The sequence below is a fragment of the Selaginella moellendorffii genome, unplaced genomic scaffold (assembly GCF_000143415.4).
Source record: "Selaginella moellendorffii unplaced genomic scaffold, v1.0 SELMOscaffold_182, whole genome shotgun sequence".
NCBI lineage: Eukaryota > Viridiplantae > Streptophyta > Lycopodiopsida > Selaginellales > Selaginellaceae > Selaginella > Selaginella moellendorffii.
In genome coordinates, this window is record NW_003314442.1 from 1 (window position 1) to 22,074 (window position 22,074).

Below are 22,074 nucleotides of genomic sequence, written 5' to 3' on the forward strand. Positions count from 1 at the left end.
TTCTGATTGCATCCATCAAGGAGGAGTCCTGAGGGGCCAGGGAAATTGCCATAACTTGAAGCCGATCAAGACCGAGGATAACTTGATCCTGTTGATCGAAGGCAGGATTACCAGGCCTGAGACTGAGATAGGAGCGCCTTGAAAGAGCATCAGGAAGGCCTTGAAACTTTCCAGGTCTGTACTTGATAACAAAGTCAAACCGACTCAGGAATTGTGCCCACCTTGCTTGACGACGGCTTAAAACTCGGGAAGTGGCAAAGTACTCGAGATTTTTGTGATCCGTCCAGACTGTTGTTTGATGGCTCGCCCCCTCCAAGAAACGGCGCCACGATCTTCAATCCGATGATCTCGCTAGCGACATTTTCCCCCATCTTCAGGCTGGACACCCAGTGACTCCCGACTGCCGGCGATTTGACGAGTTCGAGTTCTTAGATCCCGACTGCCGGCGATTTGACCGGTTCCATCTTAGACTCCATCTCGGACTCCATCTCAGGTCCACCTCGGACTCCAATTCGGGTCTATCTCAGACTCCATCTCGGGTCCATCTCGGGTCCATCTCGAACTCCATCTTAGGTCCATCTCAGACTCCATCTCGGGTCCACCTTGGACTCTTCCATGTGTCATGTGTTGGACCTTTTGGGTCCCTTTTTGGAGCCTTGCTTATTGCTCGCTTCGTGCTCACTCCTCGAGCATGTTGTTGAGAGTTCCACTCCCGCTCTCGACCTTTCAAGTAGGAGCTTTTAGTCCAAATGTGTTACGCTCGTTTGGTTTTCGCTTTGGCCACTACCACATGGCACCCTCTCCGGCTCCACTTTGGGGCCTAGGGATTTTGTGTCTCACACATTGATGGCCTTAACATTGTCCATTTGTTGCCACGAGGAGTGAGGGCAATGTGGGATAAGGACATTCTCCAAGTAACTACAAGCAAGCCAAGAGATATTAGAGAAACAAGCAAATTTGTTACTTTTGTATTTAGTGTTTGCTTGGCATTAGAGATTCTAGGACTTCATGCATTCTTTTATTTTATTTTTTCTCATTGCTTCCTCTTCTTTCTCCCTTTTTTTTTTAAGGCTTCTAATTTTTTCTTCTCTATTGCTTGAGCTTTTCTAGCTGTTGCTTCTTCCCTCTCCTTTTTCTTGATGGCTGCTACTTCTTTCTTTTTTATTGTTGTTTCTTCTCTTTCCTTTTTCCTTGCAGCCCTTTCAATTGCTTCCAATTTTTTTTGCTTCTCATGTGCTTCTTTTGCAGTGGCAATTGCTTTGACAACACTAGTGAATTCTAGACTTGTTGAAATAGTTCCAGCACTAGCTTGCAACACTGGTCCAAGTCGAGGATGACTTTGCACCCTTGAAAATAATTTTGTATGCAAGTATGCCACCCAACTGTTTTCTAATTGCCATCCAGGCACATCCACGTGTTGCTCATGCTGCTCAGCTTGATGCTCTAGCAAAACTCTTGTGAATGAGAATTAAGAAGTGCTTTTTACCTAGCTGCTCAAGTTGTCTAGGAAGTTCAAGATGCTCAAGCTGGTCATGATCACTGCTTGCTTGCTACTTAGGCTACATTGGATGTTGTAGATGGACCGCAGCCTACACTAGATCCTCATGCTGTTCAGGTTGCACTAGATCCTACTCAAGTCCTAGTTCTGATTGAGGTGGCTGCCGATCTCTTGGTCTCCCAGCTCCAAAGTGTTTTTGAAGTCTGCTTCAAAGTCGTCGAGAGATACTACATGGAGTGTACTTGGACCAAAGTGAGTGTCCATAGCATTCTTGTTCAATGGCCATAAACCACTTGCTCTAAAATTGGATTGGATGTTTGTAGGTGTCAGAGCCATAGCCATGGCTCTACTGGATAACTGTATGAGATCTTGACAATTGACTTCGTGTCTTAGATGTCCAAGAGTGTGTTCATCCATGCACTGCTTGAAGTAACACTTGTATGGCCCAAAACATGCAATGTCTAATAGCTGCATGTGGTGAGAAGTATATGCTGGAAGAAGAATCACATCCACACCTAACATTCTTGCTATGTCAAGTGCAACCTTTGTGACATAGGATTTGTGGCCATCAACAATGAGAGCATGGCAGTTTGTAGGTGAGCATCCATTAGGTACTGATTTCACAAAGTGTTCAAGCCATTGTGGCCACAAGTTGTCTGTCATCCAGGCTTTCTTACTGATGGTGAATGTAGCTCCAACTTCACAATCTGCAATCCAATTTTGCATCCTCCACTCACCTTTGAAGATATAAAAGCCAGGTATTCGTCCACCTACTGCATTTATGGCCACTAGAACAGTCATGTGCTTTGTGTTATTTGGGACGATTCGGTAACAAGATCTTGCACCTCGAGCAGCTAACACTTTGACACCTCCAGAACGATTAGCCCAAATGCTAGTTTCGTCAGCATTCCAGATATGATCTGCCTCATAGTTGTTTCCAATGTAAGTTGCTTCCAAGTTTTTGTAGAATTGTGCCAAACTACTTGATTCAAGGACTTTGCTCGTTGCAACTCCAAGGCCTCAGTGACTTTGTTACTGATCTCTAGATGTCTTTTCATAAAACCTTTGCACCATTTTTGACTTAGTCCTCCTTCTATCCAGGTAATTACTCTGCCAGTAACTAATAGCTTTGCTGCATCTTTCAATTGATTGAAAGTGAGTGGATAATTGATTTCAGCTTGAGCTTTCATCAAAGATGCAAGAGACTCTTCTTCCGATGATGTAAGAATGGTGGGAGGACCTGGTCGTCCTATGCTATGTCCCCTTAACTAATCTCACAAAGTCGTCCAGACATGCCACACTCTTCCACCTCATGCATAGCCTTCTTTATTGATTCTTCATTCCATATTCTAATTGCATGCTTCTGGCTACGTGCTGTCACTTAAATCCTTCCTGTAAGAACCAAAAAATTCATTGCTAATGATTACAGATGTAAAACTCACATATACACCCTATAGGGAATTTAGGTTTGAAGAACCTTTAGGGTGTCCTTGCAGCAAGAGGTAATTATCTGTTTCCATTTCAGATTTTTAACTGGACTTGCTTCCAGCTCATGGTGTAGAGAAGTCTGGCAGCTCTTGTCCCTGAAAGTGTACTTGAAATCCAATGTCCTAGCATTATAAAGGTAAAAGATCGTCAGGTTGAAAGAAGAAGAAATGTCTGACTTCTCTACTGTTTGTCCATGTCTTGTAAGTCAGCATCCAGCCACGCACGAAAAGCCCAGAATGGGACAGCCTCTGGGAGCTACTAGTATTTGCGCACAAGCTCTTGAAAGTTGCGTTCTTTTGCCCTGTAGTATGCTGGTTTCTTGTTATAGAATTTTGACTAGGCAAGGAAATGGCATGCAATGTGCTTAGTGTATGCATATTGTGTTGGCTAAGTTTTGTAGTTGATTGAATAGTAAATCTTGTGATAGGATCTAAGAAATTATTAAGAAATGAATGTTTTTCTTCTTCAAAAGAATGGCATATCTCAAAAATTGATGTATTCTTTCCAACTTTTTTCACTTTTGAGATACTTTGACCCTATGATGAAATGTAGCTTGATGAATAGTTGAAGTCAACAAATTTTTTGTTTCTACAGTTTTATTAAGTTCTCTTCTAAACTCAAGAATAGAGATGAAATAGAGCAATGGAATGAGTTCCTTTTCTTTTAAATAGCTAGATTTTTAATTGAAAAAAGTGATGAATTCTTAGATGACACTCAAATCCATCATAATTTAAAATGCCATAGAACCTGCCAAAAAATTGCCACATAATTTTCCATTTGTCACATGGACAAGGTTTGAGGGGTGGCCGGAATTAAGGAGAATTGGGCCCATTACCCTAAAAGCTCCATTAAATTCTAGCGCGTTTTGTTTCTAAATTCCCGCGTTGGCTGTAAATAGTATTTTCCTTGCATTTTTTTATTTTAGGGCAACCAGGGGCAATGGAGGCGGTCGTGGCGGATCTTCACAACCAGCTCGGAAAGAAGAGCAGCTTCGAGAGCGCGGCCACGGCGCTGGCATCTCTCTTCCGCGATCGCTATGACGGGGCCACGGCGGCGGAGAAGAGAGCGGTGAGTGAGCGATCTGATTCCTGTGAGAGGATTGATTTGAGCCAGGGAGAGTGTGTAGATGTACGCAGCTGCTTGCCGAGCGGGCTCGCTCCTTCAGAGCCGCTACACTGGAAAAGGATTCTGGATTGCTGGGCAGATACTGTTTGAGGAAGCTGGAGATGCCATCACAGACCCGCAAGAGCAGGAGAACATGATGAACTGGCTCACTAAGGCTCACGAGTTTCTCCACGAGGACGAAGACAATTCACCGCCACAGCAGCAAGCGCAAGCAGGACCAAGTGCGTATGCAAATTTTTCTTTTAGTCTTTGTCTCCAACCGCCTCGTGAACAGGCTCACCATTTTTGTTCGAGGGACAATTGACTGTCGATCCGGAGCCACGACCTCCGCTATGGCTTCTCGCTCCGACTACGTATCATTACGGACCGGCACAGCTTGATGGTGAAGGCGAACATGACGACGAAGAGCTGGAGGATTATGTGCAGTCACTCACAGCGCTGGAGAACTTTGTGATTGAACAGGCAGTTCGGCTAAGCCAGGTAACGTGTTAGATGCCACCAAACTTCACAGCGATTCGAGTTATCTCTTCTTCTGTGCCTTGCAGGAGCAGGATACTCAGAAAGGACCACCTCCAGCTTCCAAGGACGAAGTCGCGAAGCTTTCCATCGTGCGCGTGACCGAGGAAGTGCTGAAGGGCCTGGGCGATGGAACCGAGTGTGCAGTTTGCAGAGAAGTTTTGGTGGTCGGCGATGAGATGCAAGAGATGCCTTGCAAACACTACTTCCATCCTCTCTGTCTCAAGCCATGGCTGGTACGTGTGCTGTTTTTTTTTTTTTTTTTCTGGATTCGTGTCTTGGCTGAGAAACGTTATATGACGTTCGCGCAGGAGGAGCACAACTCGTGCCCGGTTTGCAGGTACGAGATGCGCACCGACGACCACGAGTACGAGAGCAGAAAGGAGCGCGAAGCGGAAGCCGAAGCCGAGAGGAAAGGTGCGGCCAATGCACTTCCGGGTCTCGACTTCATGTACGTATAAGTAGATTAAAAGCGATTGTGGAACAACTTTTGTTCCCCTAGGCAGTACGTACTAATAAAACAGGATAGATCTTCACCGCCATTTCGATCCAACCAGGCTGAAATCCTGGCTATCTTCGTAGAGAATGCTTCTGATGGTCATGGCGAATGCTGCTGCCGCAGAAACGCCGCCGGTGTTTGTCACGGTTTGGACGTATGGTGGAGCAGGCCCGATTGCAGCCTAAGAAAGACAGAAAGAACAAGCTTGATCGAGTTTCCGAAGTACCTCAACAGCTTGTAGTTTTCTGAGGTACCACTCTCGCTCGAACAAAACACCAAGGTAAGATTTATCCAGCTCGTTTTCTGCCTCACCTGTAAGCAAGAAACGTCTCTGGTTCTCAAGAACTAGCCGAGGCGAGGTCTTACGGATCATAGAGTGGACTTCCAGTAGTCGCCGGAGATGCATGATGGGTTTCTTTAAGAGAGCCTTGCTCTCGACACTGATAACCTCGAGTGTGTGTTACTTTCCCAAGATCTAATAGCAAGAAACACATTTTTGAGAGACCTGCTGGACTGGGAGTCTATGTCTTGAAAAATCTCTCGCAAGTTCTCCCACACGTCAGTGCTGGTGCTCTCCGAGTTTTGCGTTCCATCGTTGTCCAGAGAAAGAGCTCCGCCTGGAGAAAACATGAGAAAAAGATGGCAACACTATCTCCATACCAGCGTCAGAAGCTGCATTGTGGAGCTCTTCTTCCATGGAAGCAAGACAGAAAAGAAAGAAAACTAAAGACCTAGATTCCAAAATATACCCGCAGTTCAAGTTATTTACAAGCAAGCTATGTACAATATGTACGTGAAAAAAGAGAGCAATCACTTGACACTTACACCGTTGGTCATCTCACTCTCACTCCTCGTTCACTACTCTCGCTTCTACCATTCTACAAAACTAATAAGCCAGTGACGTGAAGAGACCAACACCCCTGTTTATCCAGTGTGATTGATCTTCCTTGGAAGGCAGCTCTATATACATGACAAAGTTTGTCGAGTGACCAGTAGTCGATAGTGTTCCTGAAAAACGAGAGAGATTCTTGTGAACTTAAATGTTTTAACTCGCAAGGAGGGAGTGATCTGCGTACCTGCGCGAACCAGTGTCTTGTAAACCGGGCACTCGTAGATGCCTTCCGTGGGAGCCTTCCTAAACTGGAGAGGCTTGAGCCACACCACCGGGAGCTCCGTGTACAACTCCTTGGGCCTGGATTCGTCCAGGACGTGCTGCTCGTAGTTCCACCGGCATCCCTCGAGGTATAGGCCCCGGATGTAGCAGCCATCGTCCGGGGGCTGCTTGATGGTGTCGTAAGTTCTGTCGTCAATGATCACGAAGTCGAAGCCCACGGTATCGATGGGGTATCTGTACTTTCTCGCAAAGTTTTGCAGTGTTCCCGTCAGGAAGGCCTGGGCGTGTTTGAGAGATGAGTTTAGCTTGCTGCTCGGAGACGTAAAGAAAAACAGGAGAAGCAAACCTGAGGGAAGAAAAATCCTGAAATCCAAAACACGGGAGGAGCACCGTTCCTTATCCATGTACTGATGAAATTTGTTCGCTCCAATAGATCAGCCACCCAAGCCGAAAGAGGTTTCAACGAAGGATAAGCCTTACCAGCCCACATTTCAGGCACCTGCAAATATGCTCCAAAGGTTTTAACAATCTATACTACGAAACGGAAGAACGAATGACAAGAAAGTTTACCTGGTTATTGAAGATGCTAGAGCACACCATCTCAAGTTCCATGGACATGACCACGAGACCTATGAGAGCCTTGAGAGCGTCATTGAGCGATGTCTTCATGACCGAGAGAAGACCATTGTACCGAATGCACTCCTGCGTCAGCACGGTGTTCATACTCTCGCTATACATGGTGGGATACAACTGCAGGACCGCCTCCACGTCAAACACCGAAGGCAACTTCTCCAGAATGTCACGGCACGACTTCTCGATCATCTCTTCCCGGGACAAGCCCCCTCCTCCGGAGCTCTGCTCCCTTGGTTGCAGCATGAGCACGGTGTTGAAGAGGTCGTACGACTCGTTCTGGTCGCAAGTGATGTCCGCGTTCTCGTGAAGTCCAAAGATTTCTGGCTTTGGTGCAAGTGGTAGCTCTTTGATGTAAGCCAGGAACTGATTCACGTTAGAGGCTTCTGGAACTCGAAATACACCCGATGGACTGAAGAAGTATTGAGATGTTTCTACCACCTGAGAGAAAAAGTGGAAATAGTGAGCGTAGAACCAAGGGAAAAACACCATGTGCCGTACATTGGGATTGATAAAAATCAAAAGAAGATTGTTGATGAGCCTCCTGTCTTTGTCGTCTGTAACTCGTCCTCCATAGTTGATTTCTCCACACAAGAATCGAATGACCTGCAAGCAATGCGGGTAGTTAGATTCGGATCTTTGCTCGCAGCAGTACAAACCTTGTATGGGATTTCCTGATAGTCGTTCAAAAACATTCTGATCTGAGTTTGGCATACACTCAAATCTCCGTCAGTAAACTCGTACCGGATGTTCCAGCCAAGTGGTCCGAACTTGCGTCTCTCTTGAATGACAGCATGGAACAAGCAGCTTGCAAAAATAAGCTTCTTCCACTCGTCTGGTTTTGCGCAGTCGCTCAAGATCTTGTCGGTGAAACGCAAGTAGGACCTCGCAAGATTGGATTTCAATCCCTTGGGTGGTTCCAGCGTCATCTTTACACCATTTTGAAGGATAGAAACAGGAAAGTCTGGACTGGGCATGCTTGTCAGCCACAGCCGGAAATCCTTGTGAACCTACAAAGGAATTCTTCCTTGTAATTCACAAAAAAAAAATAAAAAAATCCAATCTTGTACCTTCTCTGGATCAATATTGTCCACAATACGCTCCAAAGCTGGCATCCATGACTGGGACAAGTGGCAATTCTGTAAGCACACCCACATTCCTCGTTCCATACCAAGCTCTAGCAACTTTTCTGCCTTGGGACCTTGTCCTTGGCCCAAAGACACCTGGTGATAGTCAAACGGTTAAGAACAAGTTCTAACGAGCTCGTGTACGTACCTTTTCGAACTTCTTGGTAAATCTCAGTTCATCAGCAAGCTTCAGTAGATCTGCCATAGGATCTGCACCTGCTGAGAGAACGAATATAAGCGGTGATGAGTTGGATCCATCCTTATAACATGCACCCAGATCAAATGCTGGCGGCTCTATGAATCGTTGTCCCATTGTTGCAGCAACGAAGTCTTGAACACCGAGAAGAGCCTTGTCTACCCGAAGGCATCGAAGTATCAGCAACTTTTGGAGCATGCTGAGCTTTGTGTCCCATTCACCAGCCAGGGGCTCTCGATGAGCTTCCGGGCTGTCAAAATACTTTCTATAGTGTCCTACGTTCTCGGCCACGTGTTTATCAAGGCCCTGGTAGTTTGGAAGCTTGCTAAGGTTGGCAATTTCAATCCAGGACTGAAAGGTAGGCCACCGTAACGTTCAGTAGGGTGAGAAAAAAACAGGAAGAACCAGATGTACCTTGTCAGTAAGCCATGAAGGTGCTGGATTTGGACTGAGTGCACTTGAACTGGCAGCACCAGCCAGTAGAAACCGCCACTCGGCGGGATCAACTTCTTTCCGTCCCTGTAGATATATGTCAGAAAGAGTTCAACAAGAACATAAATTCCATGCCTGCATAATCTTGATGCAAAGAAGGAACGAAAACATGAGCTTGTGCTTTTCGAAAAGCGACCGACAGATATTCACGTACAAGGAATACGTGAAGTATTCGTTTAAATTCTCAATTCGCTTGTCAATGATGGAAGCTTGCGCAGCACTTTCAATAGCTCGACCAAATAAGTTGATGAACCAAGCAAGACTGTACTGATACATGGGATCCACAATGGCCAAGTCCGAAATACAGAAAAATAGAATAGAGGCCCTTGTTGCCACTTTGCGATACACCTGACCATAGACCGAACTTTTCTATTGAGTTTGGGACACGATAGAAAGCTTACTTCACGTGTCTCGTCAATGGCAATTTCTGTCTTCTCGGCTTCAGCAACCTTAATGGTGATTTCATCCGAAGTTACCTTGGACTGTGCTAAAGTATTTATAAGTACTTCATCCTCTAATATGTCACCCTGTCGCAACGACACAACTGTGAGAAAATGGCGGAGACAAGCACAACGGTGTCACTGACCTGAGCATTTGATAGAAGAAACAATATTTTGGACTCAATTTCCTTAAGCTCGCGCTTCATGTTGGCATTCGAGACGACAAGCTGGTTCTTCATTTCAGCAAGATCAGGCCTTTCCTTGGTAACAACTTGACCCAGAAGCTGATCCTCAAGACCCTCCATAGTCACGAAAAAATTAAGCAGTGTTACCTTCACGCACACCTGTCCGGAAACAAAGGCATTCAAAGAAACATGACAGTTTCCATAGCCATACCTCCGGTGCATAGTGAGGATTTCGAAGCTTTGTTGTCATATAAAACCGGAAATCTTTATGGTATGGAATAAGATTGTCGCCTATCTTAATGACTTCTGTTCCTCCCTGCTTGAAAGTCAACCTTAGCAGAAGAGGTTCCAATGCTGGCTCTAATGTTTCCCAGATGTTTTCTAGCAGCACCACTCTGCCAAACCGGACAGCATTTTCAAGAGTCCGTAGGTAATCCCTTTCGCTAAGTTTAATCACGTCCAAACCAGTTTCTCTGTACATGTTTTTCACCCATTTGTTTGCTTGACCCTGCGCATGAGAAAAAAAGAAAAGAAAAAAGAGTACAGGAACCAATTTTATTGTGCTCAATTCACCTGTGGATCAATCATGAGAGGCCAGCGTCGCGCTTTGAAGACAATAATGCCGTTGTCCTCACTTAGAGAGTCACTAGGTAGCCCAGCAATATTCCAAGCTCGCATCTTCACGGGGTCTTTAAGCACAGCTTGAAGAGTAACACCACGCGTATGTGGCAGCTGAAAGACGGTAACGGTCAGTTCCAGTAGATGCAAGTTACAACATGGTCACTTACTTGCAGCGTTTGCAACAGCTTTACCCATTCCTGATTGAGACGTAGCCTGTATTGGGGGGTAAACGGCCCTGTATAGGCAATTGCTCCAGCGGCAACAGCAACATCACCAACAATGTTTTCCATGTCATCGGTGAGGTTTATAATAGTCTCGTTCCACCTCTTCCTTTCACCACCCAAGCCTCCGATCAGTTTTGAAGCACGCTCCATTTTTTTCTCGCAATCGCTTTTTTGCTTGGCAAGGTCTTCCTTCTTCTTTATTGCAGCATTCAGCTGTGCTTCCAACCTAGCTATTTTTTCTTCCACCTATAATGAAGGATATACAGTTAGACATAAGCGGAGCATACTCAAAACGATACCTCTTTTAGCTTAGCCTGTGCCGCCTGGAGTTTTCCCATCGTTTCATCAAGTAACGCTTGAGCTACTGCAAGTTGCTCCCGCTTCGGACGGACTATCTTAAGCACCTGATAATACTGGTGCATTGCTCGCACCCACATACATATTGATGTGCAAGCCTTTGAAACTCTAGCGACCTGCAGCAAACGTATGAGCAACCTGCAGGTCGTTTAACATTACGTGCCTGTTCTGGCGTGAATGTTTCCAGTGCAAGATATGGTTCAATTTTCTGAATCGTAGCCTCTTGTATATTCTCTCTGTCAAACTGCAATAGAGAGTCTAAAAACTTCTGAGGGTCTGTCAGTAACTTTGTGCTGGGATCCCAATAGTCGGGTATTTTCTTTCCAAGCTGTTCAAGTTGAAAAATTTGGAGAGTCAGCATCGATCCAGAAACTCAAAAAGCCTTACTCTGTTGGGATCATTGACCATCTTCGGTGGCACGACAAACATGATACAAGTGGCTTCCATCACAAGCTTAACTCCTTCTGGTGGGTTTCGCAAGGACTTGACTTCGACAAGATCATTCTTCGTGAGAGCTTTCAAAGCGGACAAGGCGGACTCCAGTGCAGGCATGGCCTGATCAAGGTCGTTTTGTGCACTGTCAGCAATTGCTTTGGCGTCAGCAGCTTGGGCATTGGCGTCTGCTTCTTGTTGAGACACCTGCCAAAAACCAAACACATCTAAGTTCAACGCTTCACGTCAGATGATCAAGTTACCGCTTGCTTCGTAACATCTGCATCTTTCTTATCTTGCCCGATGGCAACCATCATTTCATCAGCTTCTTTCGCAGTTGCTTCGAGAATAGGCTGCAAAGCAACCAGCTCCTTTTGCATGACTTCAACATCAGCTGCCGTAGTCAGCAGCTTGTCCAATCCTATCTCCAGCCTCGATCGAAGTCCCTCAAGTTCGTCGCGCTTCTCCTCCAGAAGCTTGATGTATGTCGAGAGAAGTTCGAGGTAGCTCGTTGGTGTCACGTAGTTGTACCGACGTAGTTCCTCATAGAACTCTTTTGAACGCCTCTCCACAGATTGATGAATATACACACAGACTGTAACTATCTTCGCAATCTGAAAGTACCACAGGGGGGCAACAGATTGAATAAGAAAAGAAAGAGATTGTATACATACCTGTTCATTGTCCAGCATTTGAGTAGCATTCAAAAAGTTCCTCGCGACCGACTGAAGGGCCTCTTCAGGCCATTCACGAAACCAGTCGATGGTACAGCAGTTGACAAGAGAGGGGAACATGCGAAGCCGGGTCCGAAATGCGTCTCCTATGGGACTCATGCAGATGACAAGATGGAGATTTCGCCGCACGCGCTTCAAAAATAACGTATAAAGTGCAAGCTTCGTGGCCGGAAGCCCCAGGGACAAGAGAATAGGCCGCATTGCATTTGAGATAAGATCCATATCCTCATTTTTCCATAGGTTTGGCACCTGAAGTCTTCGTAAGGAAGGGATTAAACGTGAAAAAATGTTACCTCGCCAGAGTTCAGGATATTGTTGATATCTTCAAGAAAAGATTCCGTTAGGATCTGTGTGTCAGAGAAAAGGAACGTTGTTTCTTTGTCGTCAACGCCAGCTTTCATAAGAACTCTTTTCAGGTCATCTCTCCATTCTGTGTTGCCATAGCCTTTTGCAATCTCAATCTGCAAGGAGAAGTTTTGTCGACATTGTAAATGAGTGTTAGAAGTTCTTTAAGAATCTCAACCTGGAACAACTCAAAGTCCTCCATGAAAGTCGCCAGCTTTGTTAGACTCTGCCTCCCGCTGCCTCCAACCCCAAGCAGCAGCGCATTTCCAAGTGGCAGACGGATGACTCTGCACACTCTTGAAATATGTTCTATAGCGTCGAGAAATAGAACCAGCTTCATTGGGGCGTTGCTAACATTATTGTACTCCTCCAAGTAATTTTCCACAACAGATGGTAGTTTCACGAGGTCAGTGATCTAGCAATGGGAGAAAGTTAGCTTCCACGACGATTAAAAGACATAGTGTACCTCCTCGTAAATTTTTGGTTCTGCACCGGGCACTAGGAAATCCCCAAACATCAGACGTTCTCGCCTTACAACTTCGTTCCATTCAAGGTCGAAGTGTTTACGGATAAGATTTGCAAGCAAATTGGAAAACCATGTCCGATCCTCGTCATTGATGAGGCGATCCTGCAAAGCGCGAGAGTTAGAAAATCTGTTGCAAACAACCAAACACCTACCTGAAAAACACGCATGGCCTCATGAAGCCAGATAGTAATCATGGAGTTGAAGCTCTTGCTCTGATTCGGATCGGCGCGAAGAACACCTTGTATGGTCTTACTAAGATCTCTCAGGTTGAAAGTGTAATGAGACTTCGAAGGAGTTGGCAACAATTCCTGGCGTATAGTGTTGTACACATCAATGCTGGCGAGAACAATCGGAGTTGCGGCTCTATGCACATCTTCTTGGAACTTTTGCGTAAAAGTCGCTCCCAAGATGGTGGAGAAAATCATCGCCAAGCTCTCGTCAGACATGTCGTTGAAGGACAGAAAGTTAAAATGCCGTAGAAACCTGAAAGTGACGGGATTCCGTCCTCCTCCCGGCGGCCCCATGCAGCCAACAAACTGTATCTCGATCAGAGTTCTAAAGGCGCAAGGTGGCTTCCTGTCATACCATCCCTTGTGATCCATCCACTGACGAAGTATCTCGATTGGAGGCTGCGCGAAGTACTTCTCTCTCTGTGGCATGTTGACATCATCCACGAAGATAATGTACTTCTTGTTGATGGGGGGACCGAAAACTCCCTTCCGCCTCTTCTCGGTCTTGGAGTCTATCAAATCCTGTGTCTGGTTGGCACTTGTTCTTGCAGAAAAGTTGACGAAAATGGGGATGAAAGCAGCGTCCATGTGATTCAGTAACTGATCTTGCATGACCAGAGTCTTGCCCGTCCCGGTCTCTCCGACACACAAAACGTGCTTCCCGATCTTCAAGAGCGTACTGATTACAAACTTGGATCGAACCGAATCCACTGTCGGGACAATGAGCTCCGAAAACGGCTTGTCTGGGTTACAGACATACTTCGGAATGGTCTGCATCCAATCCAACCACTCCATAGTCAGATGGTTGAAGTGATAAGAAAAGACGTCCATGTCGGCTGGAGGAGGCTTTTCTAACGCCAGCGGCCCAAGCAAAGCCCGTAGCTGGTTATCGAACTTCATTCGTCCGGTGTTATCGCACGTAACTCCAATGGACCAGACAATAGAGAAGATAAATAGAGGCTCGATAATCTGTGACACAAGCGTCAGCTTCGAGCCGGTAAAACACGCAGAATAGAAAAACACCAAACCTGTGGCAAGCGTTCCTTTTCCTCATCATTTAGATCCTGACCGATATCCTTGACATAGGGGGCCATCATGCTGTCCATAACATTGAACAGGCTCAACACAAGATTGTCTTCCGTCGTCAATACAGTCTGCTTGAGATTCTTCTTTGTGTACTTAATCGCGTGACAGGCAACCTCGTTGAACAAAAGAGTGAGCTTTTCACTGTGAGCTTTGATAGCCGGGGACAGTCGCTGGAGCCATGAGACTATAAGAGGGTCAAATCCCCTGGCAGTAGGCTCCATATAAATCATCCCGCATCTGCTAACTGTGGCCGGTGAGGCCACCGCCAAGTCTTCCACCTCAAACATCATCGTCATAGTAGAAGTCAGTTGAATAATCTCTCCACTGACGAGACACAGCTTCTTGTTGTCGTCAAGAACAGTGTTCTACGCAGCAGAAAACCCGGGGATAAGTAAAAATAAAAACGAGACAGAAACATACCATGTTTTCTATCCAGACTGCATCCACTGGACCGTCAAACATAAGCCATTTTTTATCTTGTGATGGTTCTTCTGCCAAAGCGCGCATGTAACATGCTAAAACGCCATCAGTCCACTCGTGAGTGTTTTCGTCAAAATCACCATAAAGCTGACCCATTGTGATGGATTTGGGATTCAGACAGACTATTTGCACCTGCAAGTCACCATGGATATAAGTCATTAATAGCATACACGCTTATAAATACCTTCTTATATTTCACGGAGCCTTCTTTCTCAAGTGTTGTCATAGCCATGGAGAGAGAACGATAACACATAGTCTTGCCGGCTCCAGTTGGTCCCACCAACATCAGCCCGTGCCTCACTATGGTTGTTTCATAGAGTTGAATAACCTTCAGAGGTAGAAAAAAAAACATGAAGAAACAATGCGGCCCAACACCTTTACATATACCTTGTTTGTAAAGGCAGGGACTGGTTGAATATTCAGCTCCACGGATGCTCTTGCCAAAGCATCAAGAAGATCCACGTACGATATTTCCGGTGGCTCTACTCCCGGAAACAAATCCGTAATGATACCGGCAAACAGGGGCAGATCCTGGCTAAGAAACTTGGGAACATTGACATCACGTAGGCCGCAAAGAAGCAGTACGTCCTCGTCTTCATCGGGATAAGCTCGCTTCAGATTACCAGCAGCGACAATAACACTTTTCACTGCTCTCATTCCGTAGTCATAGTGGTCCTGCCGCGATTCATATGTTAGGAGTGACAAACAAAAATGAAGAGTAAGGACACTAACCTGTGAAGATAATTGCTCAGAGCAAAGTTTGAACGTGGCAACCATCTTTCTGGCAAGATTTTTGGCGCGACGAAATCCAAACGAAAATAGACTGATTTCGCCAATCAGTTCGTAATTGGGAACCATCATTGCGCAGGGCCTGAAAAGAGCCTTAAGATTGTCTGGTAGCTCCGAGCGTCCGGCGTATCTGATCAACAATGTCTTTCGGATCAATGCGAAAGAAGTGTAGCTGTCAGTTACTTACCCGGGGTTCATAGTGATGTAAACAGAACATGATGGATCGAGCGAAATCTCCGTATCTTCGAAAATAAAACGCTTTAACTTTTGTTGGATAGCCAGTTGAATAGTTAAAATCTGCTGAGCAACCACGGAGAGCACTTCCAAATCAATCCGATTGAATTCATCAAAACATGCCCATGCTCCACTGCTAGCAAGTCCTTTGAAAAACTTTCCCATAGCCAGGTAGTCAAGACCATCCGAGCAGTTGAAAACTACACACTGCTTTGCTAGCGCCTGCAGAATTTGTTCGTTACAAGATCACGCATGCATGTTGCGAAGCGTTTTTACCTTCGCAAGATCTTTTGTCGTCTCAGTCTTTCCAGTTCCGGCAGGACCAGCAGGAGCTCCACCCAGATTCAAATGCAAAGCTCCCATAAGGGTCATGTAACACCTATCTGTTAGAGGCGTTATAACAAGCCGTGGAGTGTTTCCCAGATATTCATAGCCATATGGAAGCGATGCTTGGACCATCTTCACATAAACTCCCTCATTTTCCCAGTAATAACGGAGCTGGCTCACCCATTCAAAATCTGTCACTGCTTTCACCTGCAGGTCGTGAAACTTACTTAGAAACCGAAGACTGATAAAAAAAAAAGCCACTTACGTTCTCGTCAATGAGCTTTTGAGTGACATCACGAGCATGAACATCAATGACAATAAGAGCCCCGAGGGTCAATCGGGCAAGTGCTGACAGAGGTTTTCGCACAAGATCCGTTAAAGCCATCAATTGCTCAACCTGTATAAGAACTGGAACACCATGTTAAACAACGGCCTCGCCAAAACATAAACTCTAACCTGTATATTCGTGAAATAATCTTGTAAATTATTTTCGTTGATAGCATTTTCCACTTGTTGCGTCCAATAGAATGAGCTTCCACAGAGAACTACTTGGCCGGGCCATACTTGAACCCAGTCAGTTCTTGCAGTTGTTTTATACGCAGCAAGCGAAAGACGGATCTATAGGGCAATCAATAAAAAATGCATCAAAGCGCGCGCACGCGCGCCAACGCACCTGAGCATGTATACTTTCTTTCATCCTCTTCTCCACTTCAGAAAGCCATACCTCTACATTTCCAAGAGGATGCATCGTGGTTGCAAACGGAACCTGCAGAAAACTATATGAGAACGAACTAAAAGTTAAATGATCATGGTTAACCTTTTCCCCTTCGCCGGAGTTCATGGCTGTTATTTCCATGTCCTTCTTAAAGTCAAGCTCCGCAATGGCTTCGAAACATTTGCGCAAATGCGGCTGAACAGCCAAAGGATTCTTTGCCTGTGATAGTATTTGGAGGAGCTCATCATTGGAAAGAAAAAAGAATCGACTAAATGCTAAACGCTTTGTCTCCAAATAATCAGCAAGGCCCTTTTGGACGAGATCAATCAACTGCGTGCAAAGAATGTGTTAGAAGCATTACAAGACGGACTCCACGTACCTTGTTAGAATCCTTAAATTGTTCACACAGCTTCTTGCTCGTGCACATTGTAAGCATGTGAGGCGTTTGTTTCGCTTGAGCAAGAGCTTTTCGCCAGATTGTGTTGACAGTGTTGAATCTCTTACTCTCAATAGGAAGCTGTGTCTGAATGTCCGGACTGCTGAAAATAGGTTCCAAGTACATCCATTGTCTTTGCAGTGCAAACCATTCGTCGAGAAGGTCAGACATGAGTACAAGCTGAGCTTCCCACTTTGCAATTTTCTCTTCAAATGGTTTCTTGAAAGGAGAAAAGCTCATGGACTGGCTCATGGCAATATGGTCGTCAAGTTGCTGCAATATCGACTCGTCAACTTTGACAATGTACGTGCCAGTTTCTTTATACTCCATGACCTGTAAGAAACAATTTCCATCAGACACACATTGTAAGGTTTTAGAATTGTACGAACCTGCAAGTATGCCTCCTTCCAATCTTCTTCCATCTTTTCCAAAGCAACCTCGATTCCGTATTCTTTGCTAGCAACATCTGCAACTTGCTGTATAACCTCCAGATGATCAAGGAGGCCCATGGCAATGCCTTTCTTCAGATTGAAATCCGGTTTCATATGCAAATCCATCTTAAGCTCTGCGGAAAGTTGATCCCAATGACGGTCTCTCATTCCGGGAGTGCGGAGTGCTTGTATCAAAGGAACATAGGGTCTGAATTCCCCAACCTGAACAAAAATGTCAACCATGAAAACAATCTTTCTCTACCGGAGCAAACGGTATTACCTGACCACGAATCTCCTCACAGTTCGATGCACATTTGGGAAGTTCCTTCTGAGTAAAAACACGGTTGGTTTTGAACAGGCCTTTCCACCAGCCGGTGACACTTCTTTCAACATGATCAGAATCGAGTGTTGTGAACTCATCATTCATCCAGCTTTGGTAGCTTCGTTTCCAATCATCAGCTGAAGTCCAAAGGTAGTGGAATGGTTCAAATGCCTCCACCGTTTTTCTCACACGGCTGTAATCAGTTGTCGGTACCCCAAACAAAAGCTCTCTGGAATTAAAGAGGCGTGACAGCTCCTCAGCTTTTTTGAGTTGTGCATGAATCTTACGAGCTTCAGCCGAAACATTATCTGTCTGCACAGAAACAGTTTAGAAAATAGCATTTTCAAAAAACCATACGTGTACCTCTGCAAGATCTTCATACTGCTTAAACCCTCCAACAACTGATTCCAAGGTATCCATGGTGCCAAGAAAAGCAATTTGCTGCTCTTCCATCTCTCGCTGGTAGCGTTCCATATCGGTTGCTAACGTTTTCTCAGTTTTCTCTATCTGTTTCTCGAGCCTTGATGGCCACCCCTGGCACGTCCACCTCAAGGCAAAATCGCTGTCGGAAAGGTTGTAGCTCAGCTCATCAAGTGCATTGTAATACACCTAGAAAGTATAACACGTGAATACATAACGCTTCTGTAGAGCATTACCTCGGTTTGATCAATTTCTCCTTTGAGCTCCGTAATCTTCATGGGGAGTGTGGCTATAAATTCACGCTGAGAAGCGACTTCTTCTGGTGTCTTAGTCTTGATTCTTAGCTGTTTTTCCTTTTCCTCAAACTTTCCGGAAACAGTTTGAGCCATTTGCCTTGGCGTTCCAGTTATCAAACCAAACACTGTAATCATTTGATCAGCTTCCTTTGCACAGTTAAAACCTCATACAAACCTAGCTCAGTTAGTTGGGACTTCTTTGTTACAAGAACAGTGCGCACTTTCTTGCATGAAATTGTAAATGGACCGAAGGCAATATTCGATGGTATCCTGCAAAATCAAATAGTCTATTAAGTATTGAAAACTAAGCTGCTTCACCTGGTTTCTAACTCCTCCTGGTCCACCCTATGAGTTCGAGCTTCCACGAGCAGATCTTTTAGTAGAGGCTTCCTTCCTTCGAGCTCCGTTTTATACTTTGGTATCTCCAGCTGAAGTAACGGTTCGTGAACTCTGTACTTGTCAAGATATGTTTTTGCCATATTGATCGCCTTTTGCACAGCAGTCTGCAACGAACCTATTTAAATGTCTCAGTGTTCTACTTCCGTAGTTTAACACGCACAAGATCAACGTAGAACATACCTCTACTCTCGATCTTAGCTTTTGAACCTTCGGTTCGAGTAGATTCACAGCACTTATTGACGGTATTTTGCTCCAGAAGAGCTTTTCCATGATGGCTGGCTCCACTGTGGGAATAGCTTGCAGTGATAGAACCGCAGCATCGAAAGCTCGACATATAACATCCTCAAATCTTTTTAAAGCTATATTATAATCAAACTTTCCTCCTTCTACATTGAGAAGCTCAAGGGTGAAGAGAGGAGGCTTTTTGATCACCTGAAAAAAAAAAAGCCAAGAGCGATGTAAGCGTGATACAAACAGAAAATCCAAGTGCTGTACCCCGAAGTCGTCTGCTGGCCAGACAGTTGAAACTGTGTCTGGATTTAGTATCTCTACAATAGGATTGCCGCAAAACCTTTCTACGAACTGGCAATAAGTCGCCAGTGCACCCTCTACGAGAAATCGCACTGAATCTTCCATCATGTACTGAACCATATGAAGGAATCGCTTCATTTTACTGCACTGATAAGCATCCATGCTGTGCTCACGGATATTGAACCAGCCTTTACCAACGTCTTTAAAAGCGCTACGCACTATATTTTTTAGCAATGTAGTCCAGCTGGAGCACAAAAATGCAAGCTTAGCAATAAAACACAGAATACCGTGATTTACCTGTCCCGCAAGTGCACCGAAGTTTGCTCGATCATCTGTGATTGCATCTGATCAAACTCGTCGAGTCGCAGACTCTTGTTGTAGTGAGTATTTAGCAAGGACATGTTGAGCACCTTCCTGCATTCCGCTCGAACTTTGACAGTGGCGATAATTACCTCTGTCTTCGTGAGACAGGAACAGAAATGGAACTCACTGGACCTTTCTTCAAAGTTATACTCTGGAACTCTAATACAACCAAACCTGAAGGTCACGGACAGTGCTCATTGTTTAGTCATAAAGCTAAAAAAAGATAAAGCAAGCACTTACTGTGGAACAGGTGGCATCACCTTCTTCGGAAACTGCATGTCCAGTGGAAGAATAAACTCTTTGCAAGAGGTCGGGCGTTTCCGAAGGCTCTCGTCAAAGACAATGTTGTTCATTGCATGTGCATAGTCCAGGTTAATTTCTCCTATTCTGGAAGCAGCGTCGAGGTTCCTCTCCCTTAAATCTTTACTGTTGAATGCCAGGTTACGTATCCGGCTCTCCTGATCATCTCTAAGGTGAGGTATGTCGTCAACGGGCATATTGTTGACGAACAAGTTGTATTTCTGCATAGAAAGCGGAAATGATCAGAACTCCTGGAAACGACACAGGACATCTTACAATGAGAGCTTCGACATCCTCCCGAAGTTTAACTGCTGCAACAACACGTTTTGTAAACAGAAAAGGATCTTCGGCTTTGAAGTGAACCAGCATCCTGCATTTGTAGATCGCTGGTGGTAAGTTGTCAAAGCAGCTATGACGCGGTAAAGCTAAAAAGGATCAGTACATTGCCTTGGCAACCACAACGTCTGTCCAGTATCCTCCCACTGGACAAGGTAAGTGTCATTCTCTTCGATGAAGTCAATAGCCAAGCAGTGTTTCCAAACACACCGCCCTTCGTAGTTAACGTACGCAGCTTGCGCAGAAACAACTGAGACTTTGTCGATCCTACACAATACTGGATTATTCGCAGACAGCTCTATTTATATCGTGAAAGGCTCACCAGTTGGAAGGAAGTCGAGTCTCAAAGTCCGTGTTGTCGAACCAATGCAAGGGCAGCCTACCCGTCTCACTCCCCAGATCAAGATTCTCGAGACCTTCGGCGGCCAGCAGCACTCCAGCATCTTGGAGAGCATAGAGCCGCTTCTTTCTGGAGAGAAAGAATCAGCTCACAAAGTCGTTTCTAAGCTCTCTTTCGAACCTCTCCACTTGAACTTTGCGAGGGATCTCCCCGACTTTGGTGACATAAGGGACCATGACCTTGGGATCCAAAACGCTCTCATCCTCCAGAAAGGCCTGCGTTTACCACCAGCGCATTTCCGATCGATTTCCAGGCTGACGTGAAACGAAGAGCCTTACCGTAGAGGCCAGCCGCTTCTTCCCCTTGTCATCGTCTTCAGCCGCGGAGCTACTGGATTTAGCAGCTGCGAGAGACGCAAGAATGTGACCTACAGGCGGTGAATGGCGCCGATGGATCAGTGGCATACCTTTGGGACGAGGCTGGGGCGTCCTCATCGCTCCGCGCTGCGAGAAATCTGTGCTGCGGTGTGCTAGCTAGGCTTTAGGGCAAGCCAACTGAATGAGAGTTCTCGGGGCGCCAAATTTCACTGCCAGTGCCATGTCACGCGCAATCTTCGCCGTCGGAATCTTCAGCCGGCACAGAGGGATGAGGGTTTCTTCCCCTCTTCTCGGTTGAGAGTTTGATGGGCTGGGCTCTCCTCGCCCGGATCGTCGTCAAGCGCGCCACCGCCAGCAGCAACACTAGCAGCGGCAGCAGCAATGGCGCCTATCAGCTCATCCGGCGCTGCTCCAGCGCCGCCCTCGTCGCCACCACACACAAGCTGCCGCCGCCGCCGCCGCCACTTCCCAGCGATGAGCTCGCGGCCCGGGAGGCCAGGAGCGACAAGATCATCGTCAGCGGCTACGACGCGTGGTGGCGCGAGTGGCAGGAGCAGCGCCCCCACTTCCCGAGCCTGGGGGTGCCCGACATTCTGGCGTCGGACGACACGGTGGTGATGGACGCCAACATCGGCGCCATCTTCTCGCGGATGCGGCTGGACAAGGCGTCGCCCGACCGGCAGGTGTTCCTGGGCATGCTCCGCGCGCTGGAGGACCGCGGGCGGCTCAACGCGCCCCCGAAGCTCATTCACAGGTACGCCATCGCGTGCAACCGGATGCACAAGGTCTGTGTCCCGGGCGCGTTTCTGGACGAGGGGGACCGGAACAGCATCGGGCATTTGGCGGAGGAGGTGATGCAGTGGATCGTGGAGGCGCGGTATCAGTTGCCCAGGGATCCCGCGAAATCGATAGACTTCCTCGTCACCCTGCTCCAGTGCGCGTTTCTCTACAAGTCGACCATCTTCCTCACCAACAACAAGGACTACTACTTCGTGCTCAAGGCGGCCAAGGTCTTGCAAGAGAGCATGCACGCCAGCTATCCCGAGTACGCCGACAGGATCGATCTGGGCAGCATCCGGATCGTCTTCGTGCAGGAGCAGCTCAAGTTGAACG

The 22,074-nt window shown here is 46.2% G+C and overlaps 4 protein-coding genes across 5 annotated transcripts; 1 reads left to right on the top strand and 3 right to left on the bottom strand.

The window, feature by feature from the left end:
* The first annotated feature begins 3,905 nt into the window (after nucleotides 1-3,905).
* On the top strand, nucleotides 3,906-5,169 carry LOC9637351 (E3 ubiquitin-protein ligase AIP2). Its single transcript, XM_024667664.1, has 5 exons — nucleotides 3,906-4,054; nucleotides 4,113-4,332; nucleotides 4,386-4,591; nucleotides 4,657-4,863; nucleotides 4,939-5,169. Exons 1-5 carry the CDS (start codon nucleotides 3,926-3,928, stop codon nucleotides 5,086-5,088), a joined length of 912 nt encoding a protein of 303 aa, XP_024523432.1. The 5' UTR covers nucleotides 3,906-3,925; the 3' UTR covers nucleotides 5,089-5,169.
* On the bottom strand, nucleotides 5,010-5,823 carry LOC112343703. Its single transcript, XM_024667665.1, has 5 exons — nucleotides 5,787-5,823; nucleotides 5,632-5,743; nucleotides 5,493-5,566; nucleotides 5,353-5,438; nucleotides 5,010-5,307 (listed from the first exon to the last, which is right to left on the bottom strand). Exons 1-5 carry the CDS (start codon nucleotides 5,821-5,823, stop codon nucleotides 5,161-5,163), a joined length of 456 nt encoding a protein of 151 aa, XP_024523433.1. The 3' UTR covers nucleotides 5,010-5,160.
* A 105-nt stretch (nucleotides 5,824-5,928) lies between these two features.
* Nucleotides 5,929-19,286, bottom strand: LOC9637327 (dynein heavy chain 1, axonemal). Its single transcript, XM_024667658.1, has 44 exons — nucleotides 19,210-19,286; nucleotides 18,895-19,146; nucleotides 18,634-18,829; nucleotides 18,491-18,585; nucleotides 18,256-18,440; nucleotides 17,963-18,208; nucleotides 17,558-17,911; nucleotides 17,236-17,499; nucleotides 16,790-17,179; nucleotides 16,513-16,740; nucleotides 16,369-16,461; nucleotides 16,152-16,313; nucleotides 15,961-16,092; nucleotides 15,645-15,902; nucleotides 15,322-15,590; nucleotides 15,078-15,264; nucleotides 14,733-15,020; nucleotides 14,530-14,673; nucleotides 14,286-14,477; nucleotides 13,808-14,230; nucleotides 12,702-13,748; nucleotides 12,490-12,651; nucleotides 12,202-12,438; nucleotides 11,972-12,139; nucleotides 11,619-11,927; nucleotides 11,208-11,558; nucleotides 10,900-11,151; nucleotides 10,676-10,840; nucleotides 10,455-10,628; nucleotides 10,099-10,401; nucleotides 9,884-10,042; nucleotides 9,522-9,818; nucleotides 9,272-9,469; nucleotides 9,087-9,212; nucleotides 8,748-9,033; nucleotides 8,608-8,699; nucleotides 8,146-8,544; nucleotides 7,941-8,093; nucleotides 7,530-7,880; nucleotides 7,372-7,476; nucleotides 6,811-7,311; nucleotides 6,587-6,739; nucleotides 6,203-6,518; nucleotides 5,929-6,134 (listed from the first exon to the last, which is right to left on the bottom strand). Exons 2-44 carry the CDS (start codon nucleotides 19,046-19,048, stop codon nucleotides 6,013-6,015), a joined length of 10,686 nt encoding a protein of 3,561 aa, XP_024523426.1. The 5' UTR covers nucleotides 19,049-19,146; nucleotides 19,210-19,286; the 3' UTR covers nucleotides 5,929-6,012.
* Nucleotides 19,287-20,202: 916 nt separating this feature from the next.
* On the bottom strand, nucleotides 20,203-21,163 carry LOC112343694. 2 transcript variants are annotated; one of them, XM_024667657.1, is made up of 6 exons: nucleotides 21,051-21,163; nucleotides 20,923-20,987; nucleotides 20,765-20,859; nucleotides 20,567-20,713; nucleotides 20,351-20,511; nucleotides 20,203-20,278 (listed from the first exon to the last, which is right to left on the bottom strand). In XM_024667657.1, coding segments are annotated over exons 1-6 (498 nt in total). In that variant the 5' UTR covers nucleotides 21,079-21,163; the 3' UTR covers nucleotides 20,203-20,276. The 2 variants fall into 2 exon arrangements, with proteins under 2 accessions (XP_024523425.1, XP_024523424.1); XM_024667656.1 differs by lacking the exon at nucleotides 20,203-20,278 and having other exon boundaries at nucleotides 20,329-20,511.
* Nucleotides 21,164-22,074: the final 911 nt, after the last annotated feature.